The sequence below is a fragment of the Pristis pectinata genome, chromosome 19 (genome assembly GCF_009764475.1).
Source record: "Pristis pectinata isolate sPriPec2 chromosome 19, sPriPec2.1.pri, whole genome shotgun sequence".
In the NCBI taxonomy this organism is placed as follows: Eukaryota; Metazoa; Chordata; class Chondrichthyes; order Rhinopristiformes; family Pristidae; genus Pristis; species Pristis pectinata.
The window spans coordinates 20,825,184-20,847,899 of record NC_067423.1 but is presented as its reverse complement, the minus strand read 5'-3'; the positions used below and the strand labels follow the sequence as shown (position 1 = coordinate 20,847,899).

General features: G+C 39.6%; 2 protein-coding genes across 4 annotated transcripts in view; one reads left to right on the top strand and one right to left on the bottom strand.

The window, feature by feature from the left end:
- The window catches only part of ccdc146 (coiled-coil domain containing 146), a 109,153-nt gene extending 107,013 nt beyond the window's left edge, over positions 1-2,140 (bottom strand). For 2 of the 3 annotated variants that reach the window (XM_052034037.1, XM_052034038.1), the window contains exon 1: positions 1,999-2,140. The gene's annotated coding sequence lies outside the window, so the exon portion shown is untranslated. Of the gene's footprint in view, positions 1-1,548; positions 1,643-1,998 lie in introns of those variants that run through there. The other variant, XM_052034035.1, reaches the window with a different exon arrangement.
- The window catches only part of fam185a (family with sequence similarity 185 member A), a 35,580-nt gene continuing 14,995 nt past the window's right edge, over positions 2,132-22,716 (top strand). Inside the window, exons 1-5 of the mRNA XM_052034051.1 lie at positions 2,132-2,582; positions 3,131-3,240; positions 7,559-7,651; positions 8,443-8,581; positions 21,372-21,413. Of these exons, the coding sequence (XP_051890011.1) occupies positions 2,171-2,582; positions 3,131-3,240; positions 7,559-7,651; positions 8,443-8,581; positions 21,372-21,413 (796 nt within the window). The 5' untranslated portion in view covers positions 2,132-2,170. The remainder of the gene's footprint in view (positions 2,583-3,130; positions 3,241-7,558; positions 7,652-8,442; positions 8,582-21,371; positions 21,414-22,716) is intronic.

Sequence of the window (22,716 nt, the reverse complement as noted above, 5' to 3'; positions counted from 1 at the left end):
TTAAAGAAACCGGTAGTGAGTTGCTAGCAATCAGTAACTTTATTGGGAAGTAGGGGAATCTAAATGACTTAGTCTTCCTCTGAGCATATATATTGCTCTGGTAGGGCTTTCATTTGAAGTTGGCTTAAATTTAAAAGATAAATGGATGAGGATTAAAAATTGGTGAGGATAAAGTTCTTCCTTTAGATTACAGATCTTGTGACAAACCACAATTAACCATGACAGTTAAGTTTGATAGGGCAAGGTTGACATAGAGGAATATCAGACAATGTAGGTGAAGTACGTGTTTCCAGCATTAAGGAGAAGGGATTGCAGGATATGGGAGTATTAAAATATCTGAAGTAAGGGAATTTTGAGGCAGTAGATTGAAGGGTGCAAGGAGAAGGGAGTGAGGATTATATTAACTGAACTGTAGACTGAATTTAATTGCATGGGTGAGAACAGGAACTATTGGTACTGGGGCAGAATCTGTCAATAATATAAAATCCCAATAATGTAAATATTTGGGATTGATACCATGTAAACAGTTCCTAGTAATGATTATAATTTGGTGAACTCTGGATTTATTGGAATCAGTTTTCAACAGTGTATATAAATGATTTGAACTTAGGTTTTAAAAAACTTACAGGTGATACCATAATGTTCCAAATCACAACAAGATGGTTCATTTCCACATGATGGTAACCCATTCTCTAACTAGTAGGAAAGCACACAGCAATGTGATTTCCCATTCTCCTAAACCCCCACCTCCTATAGAAATTTCTTAACTATAGACGAGATATTACCTCCATTAACCTTTGACCCTAATCACTGAAAATATTATCCAAATCTTACCCCAAACTAACTCTTAATCCCATTCCAAACCAGATTTAGTTTATACAGTATTTGCTAGCCCAGTCCTAAACAATGAATTCTCAAAACTCCCTTTAGTTGTAACATCCATCCCATACAGGAGTTAAAGCCAACCACTGTTGAAACATCCAGCTTTCGTTTACTCTAACCGTAGTGAATTGGCTAGAAAATATTAAGAACAACTTGCTTTTTGCCTCAAGTTGCAATGCGTTACAGGCAATCAAAGTAATTTACGTTAAGGCATATAAGAAGACAATAGGGCAGACGTTCACATGCTTGAATGTGAGACGTGATCATTGGAGGAGTGGAAATGATTTGGAAAGAAACTGCAAATTTTAGAGTTTGAAAGGTTGAATACACAGTCACCAATAATAGGCTAGAAATAGAGTACAACAGTGTCCAGGCCTAGAGAAGGTTACAAGACAGGGCAACCCTATAAAACAGACTCCTCGTCTTCTCCCGGGTTCTATAAGGGGTTTTAGGAACTTTAACCCCAGACACTGCGGGAGCGTCAGCGAGTTGTGGGCAATGGGGGGGGGGGGGGAAGGGAACCGGACGGTCCGCACACGATACGGACTGGGCAGCGCTGGCTTTGCTGACACAAGACACGTGTAAACGTTATCTTGGCCCGCAAACTTTTGCTCTGCATTTCTCAAAATAAGTTGAACACTTCGAGACCCAGCCGGTCAGCGATACCTTACAAACCGCCTTTCCTTGCACAATCATCCGGACCCACAGCTCCTCACTCGTTTACCCCTAACACTCGCCATTTCTATGGTAACCATTCTCCTCACTCCTGCCTCTCCATTGGTCAGATGGGTCGTGGCTTTGGACCAATGACAAGGATAGGTCCCCAGGAGACCCACCCATTGCATTCAAATCAAACAAGGCACTCTTATGAACCCTTAAATATATGTTAATATTACATGAATTCACAAAATACATATATGCCGCTGTAGTTTTAAACAACTCCCTGATCCTCCTTAATATTATTAAAGAAAATGTTGAGTTTTTTCAGTATTGAACAACCATTTGGTGTAGCTCCTTCTATACCACTGAGAAGTTGACGATGTTTTGAAAACAAACCTATTTTTGCGAAATGTCTGTGAAGTTCAGTCACCTATCAGCACCTACCTGCAAACTTACCCTGTTGTCAGTGCCACAGTCGGCCAGGGCCGGTGCAGGCTGGGAATTGTAGTCTCAGCTGGATTAGGCCGCTCAGTCGAGAGGAGAGTGCGCCAACGTCAATTCCCAGCAAAACAACAACAACAACCGTGTTGCAGGTCAGCTGAGAGGGTTTTCATTTCCCGGGCGCAACATGACTTTCCTCGTTGTATTTTGCCGTAGAGCCTGTCGAGCGGTACTACTCAAGGAGGGGGCCGGTGTGAGCAGCCGCTGCCTTCTCCGTGTGGTGCCCAGGAGGCCTGTGACCCAAACTCGAAGCCTCGGCTCCAAACGGAAGGGCAACGCGCTGAAACGCTGGACCTTGCTGGTGGATCCGTTCAGCTCCCTGAAGGTCCGCCTGCCCTGCGATGTGTCCGTGAAGGCGTTGGATCTGCACGGTTATCCGGCAGCTGACCGCGCTTTTGTGGAGCTCTTTTCCCCCAACCAAGGTGAAAACCTGGATGATGTTGTGGTGCAGTATGACAAGGCTCTTAAACAGATGACAGTGGTTTCAGAAAACGTTAGCAGCGATGCTCGTATTGATCTGGTAACACCAGTGAAGTTTGGTGAGTATTTATTTCCACTTTGAAACTGTCTGAACTTTACTGAAGTGGGGGGGGGGGAAATCTAATATTTTCAGTTAAATTTCTATTTATTAATTATAATCCAAAAACAATTAATGCTACAAACAGTCTGCTGGAGGAACTCAGCGTGTCGAGCAGCATCTGTCGGGGGGGGGGGGGGAGAAGAAATTGTCTACGTTGGGGGTCGGAACTCTGCATCAGAACTGTGAAGATGAGAAAATAAGTTTTAAGCTGCAGAGAAGATGGTGAAGGATGGATAGCACAAAGACAACATCTCTGATCTTTATCTTTTTCATCCTTCTGTGCAATTTAAATTCAACGTATTTCCTCGTTTTCCCAGTGTCGATGAAGGGTTTTTGACATGAAACATTAACTCCATTTATCTTTCCACAGATGCTACCCTCCCGATGGAATGTTTTTAGCGTTTTCTGTTTTTATTTGAAATTTTCCAGTATCTGCAGTTTGACTTACAAACATTTAGTATGTTTTGATGTCGCTTAAAAGTATTCAATTAAAATTTTGTTTTGCAGATCTGGATATTAGCACATTTCATAAAGGATGCGTTAAAATAAAGAAAATGGAGTGTGATAACTGCTATGTGGAAACTGAGAGAGGGCACAGTATCTTGAATTCATTAAAGGTAGAAATAAAATTTCTTAATACTTATTTGAGAGTTTTTATCATTTCTTGAGTTAAAGCACAAATAATTTCTTCAAGGTTACTGGGCTTTTCAATACTATATGCAAGATTATAGTCTTTTAAGTAAATGAAATAGTGTGCAGAATTTAATCAACAAAGTTATTGTAACGCCATGGCAAATGTAGAATATTTCTTTAAAAGGGTAAAATCTGTGTGGAAGAAAAATGCTGAAGTTCTAGTTATGGAAAATCTGTTTATCTACTCACCTCTATTATGCAAAATAAAATAACTTGTAAATCACAAGGCACTTCACGGGAGCATTTCAAACAAAGAACAGCATGCCACAGGGAAATGTTGTGATGAGCTATATTAAAGAGATTGATTTTAAGGAGTATTTTAGAGGAGAAAGAGAGAGAAGAGGGAATCCCGTAGCTTCAGACTTGAGCAGTTGATTGCATGGCTGCCAATGGTGGATCATTTGCAGAAGGGAGAATTCACCAGCAGTTGAGATTGAAGAAAAACAAAAGCATGTTGGATTTTAAAGCTGAAAAGACACGGTTATGTGGCTTGTGCTGGAGTTGTAAGTTGTTGTGATAATACAACTTCACATCCTAGTTACTGACTAGATATCAGTAACATAAAAGTTCAGTACCTGTCTGTTGTGTAGAACAATACTTTTCTGGTATTACTAAACACTTTATCAAATTTGAGTTGCCGATGCTTCCTACCTCAACACTGGCTTCTTAGTGCTTGCACTTACTGATGAATTCTGAGCATTAATGTGGAGGATCTCTATCAGGCTGCTAGTAAGTACAGAGAATTTGAAGGTAAGGAGTGGAGTTTTCCTGAAGATAGCTGTGGGATCTGTTTGAGGATCCTGATGTTCCTGGAAGTTATAGTACAATGTAAGTGATGGGTCATAATTTGCCAATGTGAAATAATCTCAATGTTACAGATCTTTCAAATGTAAAAAAAAGATTTAATTAATCTGTAACAATCTGGTTAGTAGTAAATGTACAGAAGCATGGCCCCTATGCGAACGAGATTTGTCAGAGGATTGCCATTGGCAAAGTCACAGCTGATTGACCCATTGAGTGCACTCTGATTCCTATTTTATACTCCCTACTTTCCCCTCAACTTGCCCTCTCCCACCACTCCCTACCCAAATTCTTCCACTTGCCACACACAGTTATAGGGAGACTAAGCAAACTCCACATGGATAGCACCACAGGTAAGGATTTGACCTGGGTTGCTGGAGTTGTGAAGCAGCAGTTCTATTAGGGGCTATGCTGCCCCTAAAAAAACATTCACACAACTTTGGAATGAATTAGCAATGGTGAGATTGCAACAAAGGAGAGAACAATTGGCATATTTTGCTGATTTGCTGCTGCAGAAAGTTCAAGATTTTTTCTCAAAGGAAGATTGTGGACAGTTTACAAATTTATTATTAATATTTTACTGTGAAATTCTTGATACTGAATGCAAGACTTTGTAAATCTTGAAATAAAATTTCAGTAAATCGAGGATATTAATATGGGCTGAATTATTGTTGAACCTGTCGATTGAACAGAATACCACAACTCATTCAATGATGCAGAAAGTAGAGCTGCTACCTTGTAGCTCCAGCAACCCAGGTCTGATTCTGACCTCCACTAGAATTGCATATTCTCCCTGTGACCACGTGGGTTTTCCCCGAGTGACCTAATTTTGTTCCATGTTCCAAATGTGTGGGTTGATTGGCCACTGTAAATTGCCCCTAATGTGTAAATGAGTGGTAGAATCTGGGGGAGTTCATAGGAATGTGGCAATAATAAAATGGGATTAGCGTAAATGGGCACTTTTTTTTGATGGTAGCGCTGACTCAGTAGGCCAAAGGCCCTGTTGCATGACCCTTGACTTTGAGGATTGATTTTTTTTTAACTACACCTAAATTATATGAATTTGCCACGAGGTGGCATGATTTCCATATATATAACAATAGATTCAACAATTGTATAGAAGCTAGTTATAAAAATCACATTCTTAACTGATAATTATGTCAAACAACAAAAAAAGCTGGCACAATTTAAGTTTAGAGCAAAAATTTTAAAACTATTTGTAGCATGGAATAGCCAAGGACTGGAATCATTATTTTTGTTTGCACGTTTTAAGTTTGCTAAAATACAAGCATCAATGCTTTTTGTCCTGTCTTCTGCTAGTTTTCCTCAGCCTTGTTGTTCACTTGAGAGGGAAGCCAATCTGGGCTATGGATTTCTTCAGTATCAGTGTTGCTTTACATTTACTGAGGGGTGACAGAGTTTTCAGTCCAAAAGCTCCCTCCAAGAGTTAATATTTATTCCGGGATAATAGTCACAGCTTTATATATTGATAAGCAGTTTTGTCAGTAATATGTTACCAGTGCTTAAGGAAAATTTAGAAGAGTTTTAAGGTCTGGTCCCATCAACAATTAAAATGTGGCACCTTGGAATTGTATTAGTTGCTATTGTTCACAATTGTAGTGAAATCAGTTCAAGGGTTTTGTACATGCAACATTATCCTACACTACGATCCCTGTAATGTTGAACGATGAAACAGGAAAGCCATTATTTCAGAATAGAATCACTTTCTATACTGGGGGATCTGGCTTAAAAACATATCTTTTACTAAAGTAAACTTAATTAAATTAATCAAGCCAGCTGGATTGATATGATGGGCCTGATGCTTTTGTGTTTACCAAGCTGTAAAATGGAGTTACTCTCCCCTCCAGGACTCTTCAAGCTATGTCACAAAGGGTAGGCAAAACATTTATGTATTACCAGCAAGCTCTGACATTGGTTGATTTAGAATGGGAGTTCAATTTCTGTTCCAGCAAAGCAGCCCAATGTTGTGACTCATTTATTGATTATTTTTATGCATTTTCAAAATCTAGACTGCTGTCATGAAAATTTTAGGTGAAGTATTAGATAAAGGTTTAGATAGAAGTATTTTTAGAAAATTAACCAATTGAAGGTATTTGGTTCTAACTTGAAATATTTTATTTTTAGCAGAATTTTTCTTGTCAGTCAGGAGCAACTTTTACACCAAGTCATTCTGTATTTCTTATTTACTCTTTTTGAAGTCTCTTATTCTACAGATGAGGGCAGAAGAAATTCTCTCTTTTTTTATAGACCACAAGAAGTACTGTTCCTCCATGAAACAATCTGTGTGTTCTGCCTCAAGAATGTCATAATACCTATTCTGATGATACAATGTCCTTGTGATTTCATAAGCCATTCCATTTATGTAATTATTTAAATAAGGAATATTGTTAACTTATCTGAACAATATATTAAATTTCTGTATTAAGCTTCTGAGCATAATCTTTTTCAAAAAAAAAGAAACAATGGGTTAATGAAATATGCTGGCAGGTTTCTATTTCGGAACCAAAACTACATTTAATACCTGGATGTTTTTTGAAATAAAAAATTAATTTCTATTTTACTGAAATACATACTAAATATTTTACTGTGTTGCTTGTGAGGTGTTCAGGAGAAGATAGTTAAGTGTCCATAAGAGGATGTACAGGATGCTATTAGAATTTCATCTTTTAAGGTCTCTACTAGCCCCATTTACCCACTTCTGGTCCGTGGGCTACTCATGCCTTGGTGATTCAACTGCTTATCTAGATGCTTCTTACGTGTGAGAGTACCTGCCTCCACCACCTCCTTGGGCAGTGTGTTCCAGATTCCAACCACTGTGTGTGTGTTTTGTGTGTGTGTGTGTGTGGGGGGGGGGGGGGGGGTGGTGGCGGTGGTGGCAGGGGGGAAGAAATCTCCCTCAGATTCCTGCTAAGCCTCCTTCCTCTCCTCTTATACCTATGCCCTCTCATTTTAGACATTCCCACATTGAGAAAAAGATTCTGGCTAACTACCCTATCACCCTTTATCCTTTGTATCCTACCCTCTGTTCACCTCCTGCTTTCCTTTCCTCCCACCCAATATTTATATTTATAAGAAAGTCAAGTTCTCTTATGATGTAGACACTCTATCTTCCCTCCTGCATCAAGTCAATACCCTACTGCTAAAACCTGAATGTGCTACTTTATTCTTCAGCCATTTTCACGCTGCTTTAAGCAATCTACCTTCATTCCCAGATACTTGTAGCCCACATTAACAGGGTTAATGTTGAATGCTAATATTATCAAGGTTAAAAAAAAAATTCCTCTCATGGTAGAAGGAAAATTTGAAATTATAATAGATATTAATTTTGGTCATTTATATTGGGAATGCTAATATAGATTTGAACTTTTATTCTTGAGTGAAACGAAGCTTTGCTTTCTTTTTGTTTATTGTGCTATTCAGGCCCATAAAGTCAAAGTGCAAAGCAGAGGTGGAAATGTGATCTGTCTAGGAACAATCCATGGAAATGTAGATATACAGACCTCTAATAAAGGTGTAAGTTAAACTTAATTCCTTTCTATTGATTGGCTTTTATATTTTTTACAGTGCATTGAAGGTAGGTGATAAATGAGCTGTGACCAATCCATTCCACAATAAAGACTTGTCTTTTAAAAAAAACTGAAAATAAGTACAAAGATTCATTCCAGTGTTGTATTTAGTGGGTTACCCAGAATATTTTGATTCCTAACAAGAATAGACCATGCAACTAAAGTAGCTTATTTCCCATCTAGGGGCAATAACCTTTCATTCCACAGTAGCATCACTGCATACTTGACTCCAGATAACTCAGATAAATCTTGCTTCCTCTTAAAGTTCTAAGTAATTGCATGCAGAATGGATACTTTTTTTTTAAACAGCATTAACCCTCCTTTTGGTCATCAGCTTTCTCCTCACTTATCTATTCACTATTAAGAGAACAGACACAGCACTTATTCTCAATGACATTATATTATAATTGTTATGATGCAGTCAAGAGTAACCTGCTGTACCTTCTGACATTTATTTCACTCTCTGCAAAGTTTGCTATCCCTTTTCATTGTTTCTTAATAACTAGATGAAAATTGTGAATCTATACAGAATAAGGGGTTTTAGTCTGCATTTTAGATTTCATGAAGCAACCAGTTGGCGTACAAGTGCATTATATTCTTTTCCTGGAACTGCATTATGAAAGAGTGTTATGGCATTAAGAGTGAAAATCTTAGTCTTGTTTATTAAGTAGGAAACTAATGATTGTGTTCATATGGAATTGAAGTTACATTTGTCCAAACCCTTCATATTTTCTCCAGGTTGTGGAAATTGACAAACTTCAAGGAACAACCATGAATATTTCCACTGCTGATGGTGTATTAAAAACAAAGTACATTTATGCCAAGTCTTCACATCTGTCTTCTTCCATTGGGAATATTGAACTTGGAAACGTTCACGGTAAGGATTTTATGTTAGCAATAACCAGTACATATAGAGAAATGGGAACTAACTTTTTTTAATATTTTACTTCACAGATAGAAAGTAGATCAAGTATTCTATGGACATAAATTATGTTATACATTGCAGCGTTCCCTAGAAATTAGAATTTTTCTTAATAGCCTCCTGTTTGAAACAATAAACATTAATGGTTCACGTGTAATGTTTGAGTGAATTAACTGTAGTGTGTAGTCACACACTCTGAATACGAGACTTGGCTAACCAATATCCATGAAAGTGTAGATTTAAGCAAACAATATGTGCAGGCTGTTTTTTCTATTATCATTAGAACTTATTGTTACACAGCCTCTGCAGCTGAGATTTGATGGTCATTGTTTTGTGCCAAATTCATTAAAGGAAGTAGTCAAGTAATTCTTTCTTACAAACTTTGAGCAATTCATTAGTGTGTGAATTGTAATATTCCTTTATATATGGCAGTAGTCTGTAGAGAAAAGGGGCCCTCCACTATTCAAATTTTGCTTTGGGAAATGCAGTTAAAGAGGAACCTATGCCTAGAAAAAGGTATTGCATCATTTTCTGATGCATTAAAACATTGTTGAGTTTAGCAATAACAGCAGTTCAGATTCTCACTCAGAAAGGGATGAAATTGCCTGAAATACAATGTGAAATAGCATGGAAGTGGTGTACACCAGAAGTAAGTGCTAAAATGAAACTTGGAAAATGAAAATGGTAATTATTTATTATTGTCACATATACTGAGATACAGTGAAAAGCTTTGGTTTGCATGCCATCCAGACAGATTATTCCATACATATGTACATTAAGGTAGTACAAAAGTTAAATAATGCAGGATATGGTATTATAGTTACAGAAAAAGTGCAGGGCTATGATGTGGTATATCGAGGGATCAGGCATTCATCTTTATCATATAAGAGGCCATTCAAGAGTCTTATAACAGTGGGATAGAAGTTATCCTTGAGTCTGGTGGTGTGTGTTCTCAAGCTTTTGTAGCTTTTGACTGACGGGAGGGGGGGGGGGGTTCCTTGATTATGCTGGCTGCTTTCCTGAGACAGCCGGAAATGTAGACAGACATAATGGAGAGAAGGCTGGTTTTCTTGATAGACTGGGCTGCATTTGCAACTCTCTGCAATTTCTTGCGGTCTTAGACAGAACAGTTGCCATACCAAGATATGATCCATCTAGATCAGATGCCTCCTATGGTGCATCTGTAAAAAGAAAAAGTGGTGAGCGTCATCAGGGACATGCTGTATTATTTCCTTAGCCTTTTGAGGAAGTAGAGGTGCTGGTGTGCTTTCTTGATCATAGCATCATGTGGTTGGACCAGGACAAATTGTTGGTGATGTTTACACCTAAGAACTTGAAGCTCTCAACCATCTCCACCTCAGCACCATTGACAGAGACAGGCATGTACTCCATCCCTCTTCCTTAGGTCGATGACCAGCTCTTTTGTTTTACTGACATTGAGGGAAAGGTTGTTGTTTTGACACCTTGCCGCCAGGCTCCCTATTTCCTTCCTGTACTCTGTCTCGTTGTTTGAGATCTGGCCCATACGGTGGTATCATCTGCAGAGTTGTAAATGGAGTTATAGCAGAGTTTGGCCACACAGTTGTGAGTGTACAAGGAGTAGAGTAAAGGGCTGAGCACAGAACACTGGTATTGAAGATAATTGTGGAGGTGTTGCTGCCTATTCTTGCTGATTACCATCTGTTGGTCAGGTAGTTAAGGATCCAGTTGCAGTGGGGAGGGGGGGGTGTGGCCCAAATCCTAGGTCTAGGAGTTTGGAGATAACTTTGTTTGGAATTATGGTACTGAAGACTGAGCTATAGTCAGTAAGTAGAAGTCTGACGTAGGTGTCTTTGTTATCCAGATGACCCAGAGATGAGTGTAGGACCAGGGAGATGACACCTGCTGTGGACCTGTTTTGGCAGTAGGCGAAATGAATTTGTCCTTGATGTGATGTCATTTAGTTCTGCGCAGTACTCGGAGAAGGGTATCAGGACCTTAAGGCACATTTGTGTCAAGGGTCCATAAGATGAGCCTGCAAGGAGGTGACAACAGTAGACTACTCCAGGAATGAGAATTCCTGCATCGGAGAGAAATGCAGAAATAAGTTTCGTGCCCTTCCGATACATATCAGGGTGATTGACATTGTTTATACCTGCAGAATGGAGATCCTCATAGTAATGTGTACTTTATGCAGAAGTCCAACTGCTTTGAGTGAGATGCTATGCATCAGGAAATACAGTGGTCTTGTACCAAGCCTTTTAATTAATTGGAGCAAGGATTTGTTCAGGTTATAACCAGTGTAATTGGAGTCGCAAAGCCAGCTGAGAGGGATTTGCTTCTGTCATCTGGACTCCATTACCCAATTATTGACGTACTTTGTTGGTAATAGTTGGAGAAGGTCACTTGGCTAGCATAGTGTATGAATTTGCAGGCTTCTTAGGAATAGCAACTCTTACCAGAGTCCCTTGTATCCTGTGCTGTTACTGTTTACCTCCTCCACTCAGCTGGGAGGCGAGGTTGTGTATGCTGAATAAGGACAATCTCCTTTTAGCTTTTATTGTCCTGTTCCTCCTAATATTTCTACTCTTCAAGTTCTGCCTCATGCCTCCCAATCTCTACTTCTCCTTATTGGTGTGTATTGCATTGTGCCCTGGACTGAGATAGGCAACGAAATTTCATCACAGATATACCAGTGACATTTTTCATTACTGTCCTAATGCTTACGTGGCTCTCTCACTGATGTGAGTAGCCATGGAAGTATTAAGTAGCAGTAGTCCACCAGGACCCATCCCTACCGCTGAAAACATCAAGCAATGCAGATTACCTGAGAGTAAAGGAGTTTTATGTGTTTACTTATCAGGAAGTTCTTCTTGTGATCCACTAAACTGGAAATTGAGGTGGTGGAAAAACTTCCTATTGATGAAAAGGTCTGAGTTGTTAGTGGGAGCCATTGTCAGCACATATATGCAATTAGTGGCTGCCTACACTGACGGGCAATCAGTAACACTGGCAAATCTCAGTACCATTTTTTTCATCATTGAACTCAAAGTAAATGCAAGGACTTCCTCACAAACACAATGTCTGGGTGACCTCTCTGGTGCATTAATGAGTAGCTAATTTGGAGACCTGGCAGAGATCTGCTGCAGCCATTTGGAAAGATTCCATAATGTGGAGTTTGAGAGTTGATGTGATCTTGACCGTGGAGAGGGCAGTCCAGGCGCAAGACTGTGGCTGAACGTCTTTGTGCAGAATGTTGGATGTACCAATCTTGTAAAATCTGATGCAGTGGATACAGTGTTCAGAGAAGTCTAGGTAAGATTGGTACCCAAAGAACCTCTAAGATGGGCATGAGAAAACAGCCCGTGTTACTTTCAGCACACTTGGGTGCCTGAGCAGCCTTCAGTCAGTTCTGAGGGTGACCAGTTAAGTTTCCCCTTGTCAGTCAGGTGTTCCTTTTTAACTGGTGAAAAATGCAACAGATTGGTGTGATGTGCTCCAAGTTTTACTGGTAAACTTCCATGATTGATGTAGTGTGGAGCTGTGAGCTCCAATTTATGTCAATAAAAGCAGAAACGCAGTGTGCAACCTCTACATCGGTGAGACCAAGCATAGATTAGGCAACCGTTTTGCAGAAAACCTCCACTGTCTCTCTGCAATGGCCATCCTGATCTCGCACCTCACAATTGCATGCCATTTCAACACCCCCTCCCATTCCCATTCCCACACCTGTCTGTCAGTCCTTGGCTTTCTCCACTGTCAGGGTGAGGCCAAACGTAAACACCAGCACCTCTGCACTTCCTATTCTGCTTGGGTATTCCACAACCTAATGGTATGAACATTGAATTTTCCACTTTCAAGTAATTCCATGCTCCTTGTGCTGCCTTCTCTCTCCTGGTTCTCCCCCGCCCCTGCTCCCCTCCCCAATCACCCAGTTTCATTCCCCTCCCCTCCCTGGTTCCATCTGCCGTACACCCACACCTACTGGTTGTCCTATCCCCTTCCCCAATTGGTTCCATTGACCCATAATCCCTCATTTTATCTGGTTCCACATCACCTTCCCTATCAGATTCCAGCATCTGTAGCCTCCTGCATTTCCAATTGTCACCTTCCATCCTCTGTCTCTACCTCCACTCTCCCTCCTCCCTTCCCCCCACCAGTTCCATCTGCTCATCATCTCCTGCCTCACCTTATTCCACCTATCGCCTGGTTCACCCCTCCCCCTCACTGCTTTGTACTGGTTACCTCCCCTCTATACTCTCAGTCCTGATGCAGGGTCTCAACCTGAAACATCGACTATCCCTTTGCCTCCACAGGTGCTGCTTGACTCGCTGAGTTCTTCCAGCAGTTCGTTTTTGCTAGTGACTTCATTAGATCTATTCCTGATGCCAGAAAAAGTTCAATTACACTAATAACTGATTGAACATGGAGTTGCATGGAGTTCAGTTTTGCAGATAGCATGATTTAATCCAGAAGTAAAGGCTAACAAAATCTACTCTGGGTAAAATTTATTTTTTATACTTGGTTCCTAAAATACAGATGCTATGCAATCCATTTTCTGGACTCTGGTCTGTCCTTAGAGGGCCACTGGATCTGTAAGAGAATGAAGTAAATATGGTAGAGAGTGGTGAATGGGATTTGGTGCTGTTTCAGAATGTAGCTGTGGTGCTGGAAAAAATTATTAAATCTCCTCTGGGGTGTTAAGATTATATCCTCCAATTAGCTCATATGTTCTTTGACAAGGTATTGTCTCATTTCACCTGTACCTTCATAAAATTAATCATTATATTGCAATTTGCATTCTGCAGCACCTGTCTTGGAAAAGCTGCCTTAAGCAGAAGACTGCTTCAGATAGCTATTGCCAACTTCGTTGTGCTTTCAGTCGTCATAATACCTCCTGTAGAGCATCGTCACAAGTTGGACAGAAAGGTTCTATGTCTCTACTGTTACAAATCAATAAATGCTTAAGCTTTTGGAGAAACATAGGATATAAACCAGGAAGCAGGAGCTGAGATGCAGAGGTAGATCCACAATTTTGTATCCTTCCACCACCTCGTCCATCCACCCCTCCCCCTTCATTAGAGTTACACGTTCTGTTAATTAAGTTAACAGACTTGGAACAGAAGACAAGAATAATTACAGCACGTTAGGGTTGCTAGGGTTGGAGGCGATGAGCTGTAAACAGTTCAATTATGTCTAAAAACCATCAATTGTTTGGATAATCACTACCTTACTCAAGGTTATAAAAATGCCTTGTAAAACCACATAATAGTTCAGAGTTTCAAATTGCATTTACATTTTCAGAATGTAACATTACAGAAACAAAGACAAAAGATAATGCATGATTTTCTTTTCTGTAAAAAGTGATTGAACTTGGATAACATTTGTTAGGAGGAAGTTAGGAGTACTCCTGCTTACACATCAAAAGATCTTTGCAATTTAAAAATGTGAGCTGTGGAGAGTGGAAGCCGAGGAATACATGCTCAAAGCGTCACTTGCTTGGTTCTTAAATCTGAACATTGAAAAGCCTGCACCTGGTGGAATTTCATGTGATACAAACAATGCAGAGATCTATCACAAAGCATCTCCAGTGCTTCAGAAGTCGGTACCCGTGGGGTGTAGCACAAGGAAAAAAAAAATCCTAAATTGCTTTTTAAAGCTTTATCATGCTGGAAAATCAGGAAATAACATATTGCTAGAAGTTATGTAAAATGATTCTCTTCTCTTCCATTTTGCAAATCAAAGAAAACACTCCTCACTCTATTACATGTAGTCTATATTTAGCTACAACCTGAAACTAAATGCAAACATGCTAAAGAAAAGGAAGTAATGCTTTTAACGTACTTTAGTGTATTTGCAATGCTAAGTATCAGTAGTATGAGAGTTAAGAGCCTAGCAAGTGTAAGGTTTTGGTCTGACATATGTTTGTGGATACACAAAATGTGGTCAGTTCATTAATGCAGCTTGGCTGCTTTATTATAAAAAAATCACTGCAGGATGAAATTATATATTGAACCAATTTGGCTGCAAATCAAAGCAAGCTACGGTTTAGCACTGAGGAGAATGGCTTTTTGTTCTTTGCTAATTGAGTCTGTCAAACAAAAAAGGCTAATTCAAAAATAGATCCTAATGAGCACTTGCTAATAAACAATTACTTTTTAATTTTGCTTTTGTAAAATAATTCATACTTAGTTTTCTTTAGTGGTGATTTATCATGGAAGTGCTACTGAAACTATAGTCCTGCCTGCCAGTGTGACTTTGCCAAGAGCCAGCATGAATATTCCCATCTAAGTGTTAATTTGGATTCCTGGTGCCAGGAAATCCCTCTAAAGATCATCTGTTTTATAAGATTTTGGAGAGACATTTGGGTAGGGCGTTGAGCAAAGAGAGGAGAAAATCCAGTGTTGCTGTTGCAACTTGCATCCACATTGATTGTTTACATTTGACTAAATTGCCAAAGAGAGATGTTATGCATGCGATGGGAGGTGAGGACCTCGATACAATCACTGTCACTAAAGAAGTAGTGATGAGCGAAGTAGTGATGAGCAAACTAGTGGGCCTAAAGGTAGACAAGTCCCCTGGTCCTGATGGGATTCATCCCAGGGTACTGAAGGAAATGGCAGAAGTTATAGTAGAGGCATTTGTGATAATTTACCAAAATTCTCTGGACTCTGGGCAGGTCCCGGTGGATTGGAAGCGAATGTCATGCCACTGTTTAAAAAAGGATGTCGGCGGAGGGCAGGTAACTTTAGGCCAGTTAGCTTAACATCTGTAGTCAGGAAAATGCTTGAAGCAATTGTTAAGGAAGAAATAGCGATACTTCGGGATAGAAGTGGTTCTATCAGGCAGACACAGCATGGATTCAGGAAGGGCAGGTCCTGTTTGACAAACCTACTGGAGTTCTTTGAGGATATACTGAGCACAGTGGATAGAGGGGAAAGGGTGGATGTTGTATATTTGAACTCCAGAAGGCGTTTGATAAGGTGCCGCATAAAAGACTTATGAATAAGATAAGGATGCATGGAGTTGGGGGTAATGCATTAGCATGGATAGAGGATTGATTAACCAATCGAAGGCAGAGAGTTGGGATAAATAGGTGTTTCTCTGGTTGGCAATCAGTGGTGAGTGGTGACTGATATTTCTTTGGTTTAAAAAAAAATTATGTCGTTAGCTCCGCTCCTCTATATTCAAAGGTTATTGAAAGGGATTCGAAAAAGGTCTGCTTATATCATATGGAAATATTGAATAAATGGACTCCAAACTTCCTCAAATTTAAGCAAAGGATCAACAGTACCAGTTCTAATTTTTTCTAAGTTTAAACATGTTATAGTTTGAGAAAACCATTGAAATGTGGTAGGGGGTATAGGGTCCTTCCATTTAAATAGAATGGATCTCTTGGCCATTAATGTAACAAAAGCAATCATACGACAAGCAGAAGCGGATAGATGGCCAGAATCCAACATTGGTAACCCAAAAATTGCAGTAATAGGATGGGGTTGTAGATCAATATTCAATACAGTTGAAATAATATTAAAAATGTCTTTCCAATATTTTTCCAAAAGAGGACAGGACCAAAACACGTGTCAGGGAAGCCACCTCCGAATTACATCTGTCACATATAGGATTTATATGGTGATTCCTGCAGGTTTCTATTGTTACATTATTTGGTCAAGTCCATAAATTTTCTTTGCATGTACTCTCTTCCATGAAGTACTACGGTTGCCAACATCATATTTCAAACATAAGGGATAACATTTGTGATTGTTACAATTGCTTCTTCCCTCCTCTTATTTCCTCCAGCAGCAGCAGCACTGATTAAATAACAGTATTTGACTGCTTGACATCAGGCCAGGTGGGTTGAACAGCCTAGTCTGCTGTTATATATTTTGTGGGTGGAGCTTGCTTTGCCTTGCAGTGAATGATTTCTTCCAGTTGTTCCCAGGAGTGCCAGCTGGGAAGATCATTTTTTCTTGAGATTGAAGTTATTCTGTAGCAAGCTGGCAGTGCTTGGCACTTACTGCAAAATACTGGGCCATTGTGTTAGTCTGATGATTCTGAGACCAAATACTATATTGGAGTTATTTAGTTTGGGACTGGGACAGAACCTAATTTTGTGGGTTGGATGCACATGTTTGGAAAATTTATACAGGATAAAGGGAATCCTGATTTTTAGAAGGTTAGACGACTTTAGATTGAAAACAAGGCTTCCTGTTCAATACAGATTATTGGCAACACTATTAATGACCTATTTTGAATATAATCCATTAAGCAATTGTAACTGCAATTGATTAAATTTAAGAATTTACCAACATTTCATCCTGCAGAGCAGAGACTGAAGGGGTTGGACTTAACTTTGAATATCAGCATGATTGACATGATACTCATCCACATGACATTATCCTACTAGATTTTAAATAAAACCAGCAGCTGAGTTTTGAAAAGCTTTTGGTAGAAGTGCCCATTTAAAAGGTAAGAATAATGGAAGGGAATGTACTTTACCCACTAAGATATTTTTTAAAAAATTAAAACTTTTTATTTTTAACAAGAATCAGCAGTGAGATTAATAGCAAGCAGCTTTATAGGAAATTTGGTAGATTTGTGTCAGATTTATCCTGGATTAGGAAATGACTGAGATTGAAGATCCTGGAAGAGATGTCCTCCCTTCTGTTTGTGTGGAAAGATGTTGAGTTTTGTTACAAGTGAGATCTAACCCAATATTCTGCTGTTTAATGTGTTAATCCTTTGGATAGCGAAATGTTTAGTCATTTCAGAATTCTTAGTTTTGAAATGTTACTCTTTATACACTTATGTGCTACTCAAATGATACAATGTAATAGGCGCCTTGAAATTGTACTTATGAAATTGAACTCTCCAACATATGGCTAGGATTGTTACTGCACTGTGTCCCCTAATCTATGACTCCAAGATACAAGTTCCCTGCAGCGATTTCATACCAAAAAAACTTAACGTTAGCCAGAAGAGAATCATCTGTTGTTCACAAGATCACAAGATAAGGGAGCAGAAGCAGGCCATTCGGCCCATCGAGTCTGCTCCAAGGAAAAGGGAAAAAGAAATGGGGTGGGAAAAAAAGAGAGAGAAAAAAAAACTATTCTAATCCCATTTGCCAGCCTTATCCCCATATCCCTTGATACCCTGACTATTTAGATATCTGTCTATCTCCTCCTTGAACACCCCCACTGATCTGGCCTCCACTGCTGTGCGTGGCAAGGAGTTCCACAATTTCACCACCCTCTGGGTAAAGAAACTTCTCCTCATCTCTGTCTTGAAACTGTACCCTCTAATTCTAAGATTGTGCCCTCTGGTCCTGGACACGCCCACCAAGGGAAACAGCCTAGCCACATCTACTCTATCCTTACCTGTCAACATTTTAAATGTCGCTACGAGGTCCCCTCTCATCCTTCTGTACTCCAGCGAGTACAGTCCAAGAGCCGACAAACGCTCATCGTACTTAAGCCCTTTCATTCCTGGAATCATTCTCGTAAATCTCCTCTGAACCCTCTCCAACGTCAGCACATCCTTCCTAAGATGCGGGGCCCAAAACTGCGCACAGTATTCCAAATGAGGCCTCACTAGCGCCCCGTAGAGCCTCATCAACACTTCCTTACTTTTATACACTATACCTCTCGAGATGAATGCCAACATAGCATTCGCTTTCTTAACCACCGATCCAACCTGGTGGTTAACTTTTAAGGTATCTTGTATAAGTACCCCCAAGTCCCTTTGTACTACCGCACTATCAATCTTCTCTCCTTCTAGATAATAATCTACCCGCTTATTTCTACTTCCAAAGTGTACAACTGCACATTTCTCAACATTGAATCTCATCTGCCATTTTCTTGCCCATTCTCCTAAACTGTCTAGGTCCCTCTGCATTCTTTCTATTTCCTCTATGCTCCCTACTCCTCCACTTATCTTGGTGTCATCCGCAAACTTAGCCACACAACCATTTATTCCATCATCCAAATCATTGATGTACAAGGTAAAAAGGAGAGGCCCCAACACCGACCCCTGCGGCACACCACTAGTTAATAGAACCTAGACCACAGAACAGTACAGCACAGGAACAGGCCCTTCAGCCCATGTTATTGTGCCAAACTAATTAAACTAGTAATTGAATGCCTAACTATTACTAGTCCCTTATGCCTACGCAAGTCCACATTCCTGTATTCTCTGTATATTAAGAGACTCTTAACTGCTTCTATCATATTTTCCCCCACTACCACCCTTGGCAGCACATTCCAGGCACCCACCACTCTCCGTGTAAAAATGCCCTGCACATTTCCTTTGAACCTACCCCCTCTCGCCTTAAATGCATGCCCTCTAGTATTAGACATTTTGAACCTGGGAAAAAGATATCGGCTGTCTACTCTATTTATGCCTCTCATAATCTTATAAACTTCTGTAGGGAGCTATGGACTTGGACCCCAAGATCCCTCTGTACATAACACTGTTAAAGGGTCCTACCATTAACTGTGTAATTTCCCTTTACATTTGACTTCTCAAAGTGCAACACTTCACACTTGGCCAGATTAAACTCCATCTGTCATTGTTCTGCCCAGATCTGCAACTGATCTATATTCTGCTATATCCTTTGGCAATCTTCTATTCTATCCACACTGCCACCAGTCTTTGAGTCATTTGCGAACTTATTAACTGACCCATCCATATTTTCATCCAAGTCTTTTGTATATATCACAAACAGCAAAGGTCCCAGTACGGATCCCTGTGGAACACCTCTAGTCACAGATCTCCAAGCAGAATAAGTCCCATTGGTTTGTTCGTAGAAGACAAAGGGTAGTGGTCAATTTCAAATCCAAATGGCCAAGTTACCATAGATCCCATGCATCTCAATCTTCTGAATGAGCCTACCATGTGGGACCTTGTCAAACGCCTTACTAAAAATCCACGTAGACAACATTCATAGCTCTACCATCATCAATCATCTTCGTCACCCCAAAAAGCTCAGTCATGTTAGTAAGATGTGACTTGCCCTGCACAAAGCCATGCTGATTAGCCCTAATTAAGCCATGGTTCTCCAAACGTTCATAAATTCTATCCCTCAGAATCCTCTTCAATAGGTTCCCTACCACTGACATAAGACTCGCCTGTCTATAGTTAACAGGATTACCCCTATTTCCCTTCTTAAATGACAGAGCGACATTGGCTACTCGCCAGTCCTCTGAAACCATGCCTGTGGCTAGAGAGAACACAAAGATCTTGGTCAAGGCCCCAGCCCTAGTGATCTTTAATTAAAAATAAAAGTGAGGAAAATCTCATAATGTTAGACAGCATCTGTAGAGAAATTGCTTGAAACATTAGACCTATTTTCTTGTACACAAAAGGATTTTCATAGTAGCTTGACTACAGATCTCATTTATTCACTGATATCTAAGCTGAATGATGTCATCCTGAAATTAGTATTGGCCTTTCTTGCATAACCGGTAAGCCAATATTTTCAAAAAAAAACAATGCAAGATAAAATGCTCTAAGTTTATTGTTACTTACTTAAAATTAAAGCAGAAAATGTTAGGAAATCAGCAGGTCATTAATCATCAATCTAAAATGTTACCTGTTTAGTAATTCCAGCATTTGCCTTTTTTTTGCTTTTTGCAACTTATCCATCCATTTAGGGAAAAACTGACTTTCTCAAGATGATCATTCCAGAAAGTTTTTTTTTGTAATTGGAAATTTAGGCTGGAGAAAGTGTGCTGTACTTTTTCACTCCAAGTGCAGTGATCCCATTAATTTAATACTGAGCCTGACCAAAATGAGTCACATTGTGGCTGAGTACTCTTGCAGAGACAGTTCATTCCAATTCATACTTGAAGTTGAGGGCATTTTTGAGCAGAACATTTTACAGTATTCCCTTACATTGCTGTATTCATTCTATGGATTTTCCTAAACACAGAACCATACAAATTTTGAGCGAAGAGTTGCACTGAGATGCATAAAATTTGAAAATCGGGATTCTTTTTCTTTGTCTGTACTTCTGACTCATATGAAACAACCATGTCCCTCCACGAAATGAATGAAAATTCTGACAAAGGGCCTTTGACTTGAAATGTTAACTCTGCTTCTCTTTCCACAGATGCTGCCTAACCTGCAGCATTTTCTGTTTTATCAGATGCTACACTTAAAGAATCCTTGATTTAAGTCTAATAGAATCCTGGGGAACTCTGCTGATATGAATTGATATGGAATATTTGCATGTGGTCAGTTGTTTTGTATATAAAAGACATGGATGTTAATTTAAGGAATTAAAGACAAATGGCAAATGTTCTAATTTGCAGACTTGAAACAAATTTGACTTTTCTATATTTGTATCTTTCTCAAACTGACTGCTTGTTAATAATTCCTGAACTAAACTTTCATCTTTATGCATCCCGCGTTCCCTAGATGGAATTTAATATGATAAACTGTAATGCTATTTGTGGTCTTTGTAATCAATTAAATATTTTTTTCAGAAAAAAAAGTTAATGCCTCTGAGATTTAAACAGGAAATTGTAAGGTTTGAATTTGCAAGCTCTCTTGTAATATTACCGCTAACTACTGATACAGAATGATTGGTGGTTATGAGGTACCTGGAAGGAGAACCTATTGTCTATGAAGCAGTTCCTACATTTTGTACTTTTCAGAGAATAATTCTAAGTTATCATAAATTATCTGCTTTGCCAATAGAGTTTTGAATAAGTTTATGATTTTCTTGTTAAAAGATTATTCTAAATTATTTTTGTATTCTATGCAGGTAGTGTTACTATTCAGACGGAAGCAGGTGCTGTTACAGTAGGTAAGGAACTCCTTCCCTCATTTGCTTATACTCATTCCAGTTTATTTAATTTACCATAGTTTTTAATAATGGCTACACGATGGAAAATATTTACTCCAGTGATGAGTTCTGTGAAACACTGAGCAAATGGTACATCCAAAGATGAATGGCAAAGTCTTCAGTTAACAACTTCAGTGCTCCTTGGTTCTTATCAAAAAAAGACCAAAAAGCAAGGTGTACTCTGTAAGTGTGCATGGTGATGATCAGTGTATACATCTTCAAAAGCCATATTCCAGGAGCTTTGCATACTGGCCAAAGCATTATTTTCCCCTAACTTGCCAACTAGACATTTCTATCAAACACGATTCGTATCTAGTTTTCATTGGTTTGCCTTATCCTCACATACTTGGCACAGCTGCAGTTCTCGCACCTTACAGCTTGCAACACTCCAGCTGATCAGCCTTGACACCCACATCCCCCAAGCAAATTGGATGAGATTCATTGAAACAGGCAGCAACAGCCAATTTGGAGTGGTGCTAGTAGATGTGGCTGCATGATCTTGCCTTCAGGAAGGAGGCAGTTCATGGAGCTGGCACCAAATGCTTCAGCATCTGTCACATGACTTGTAGCAGACACTGGTAAATTCCAAAAGTTGAGAAAGCACCAACATGTGTACAATTATACTAACAGTAAAAATCAATCGGCATCTAGCCTTAAAATATTAATGCTTTAAGTAGCACTGATATGGGTTGGTAGGTGGCACGTAGGTTCCTTCATGTTGTTGAACGTGTGTTAGCTGGTTGAGGTTTGAGGTCATTGGCCTGTTGACTCTGATGTTGCCAACAGTCAATCTACCCTGCACGCTTTTAGCAGTTATTAACTGGACATTAATGCCCTTAACAAGGGAAGTTCAGGGTCACGAACTGACTAGAGAGCCAGTCAGGTGTCTGGGTGGAATTTGGATTGAGAGAGGATCTGTGGTCTAAGGCCACTGGCACTGAGGGGTCGGGGCAGTGGGTGAAAGGATGGAAATGAACACTACTCCTTCAGAGTAGTTTTCAGTCTGAAAGATGATGGATGCCCCCTTTAACTCATGGTGAAGCAAGCCCCAACCCTCAGGTTATAAGGTGAACTTTAGTGTTAATACCTGTGCTCTTTGCATTAGGTATCTGTGCCTGACTCCTTCCATGCATTGGCATGTTGTACACATAGAGGACCTTGGAAAATATTTTTGAAAATGCACTAGCGTCATTTTGTGTAGAACAATGTTTCATAGTGTGCTGGAATTTGTAGGCCACTGTCCTCTTGTTGTAATTATAAGGTA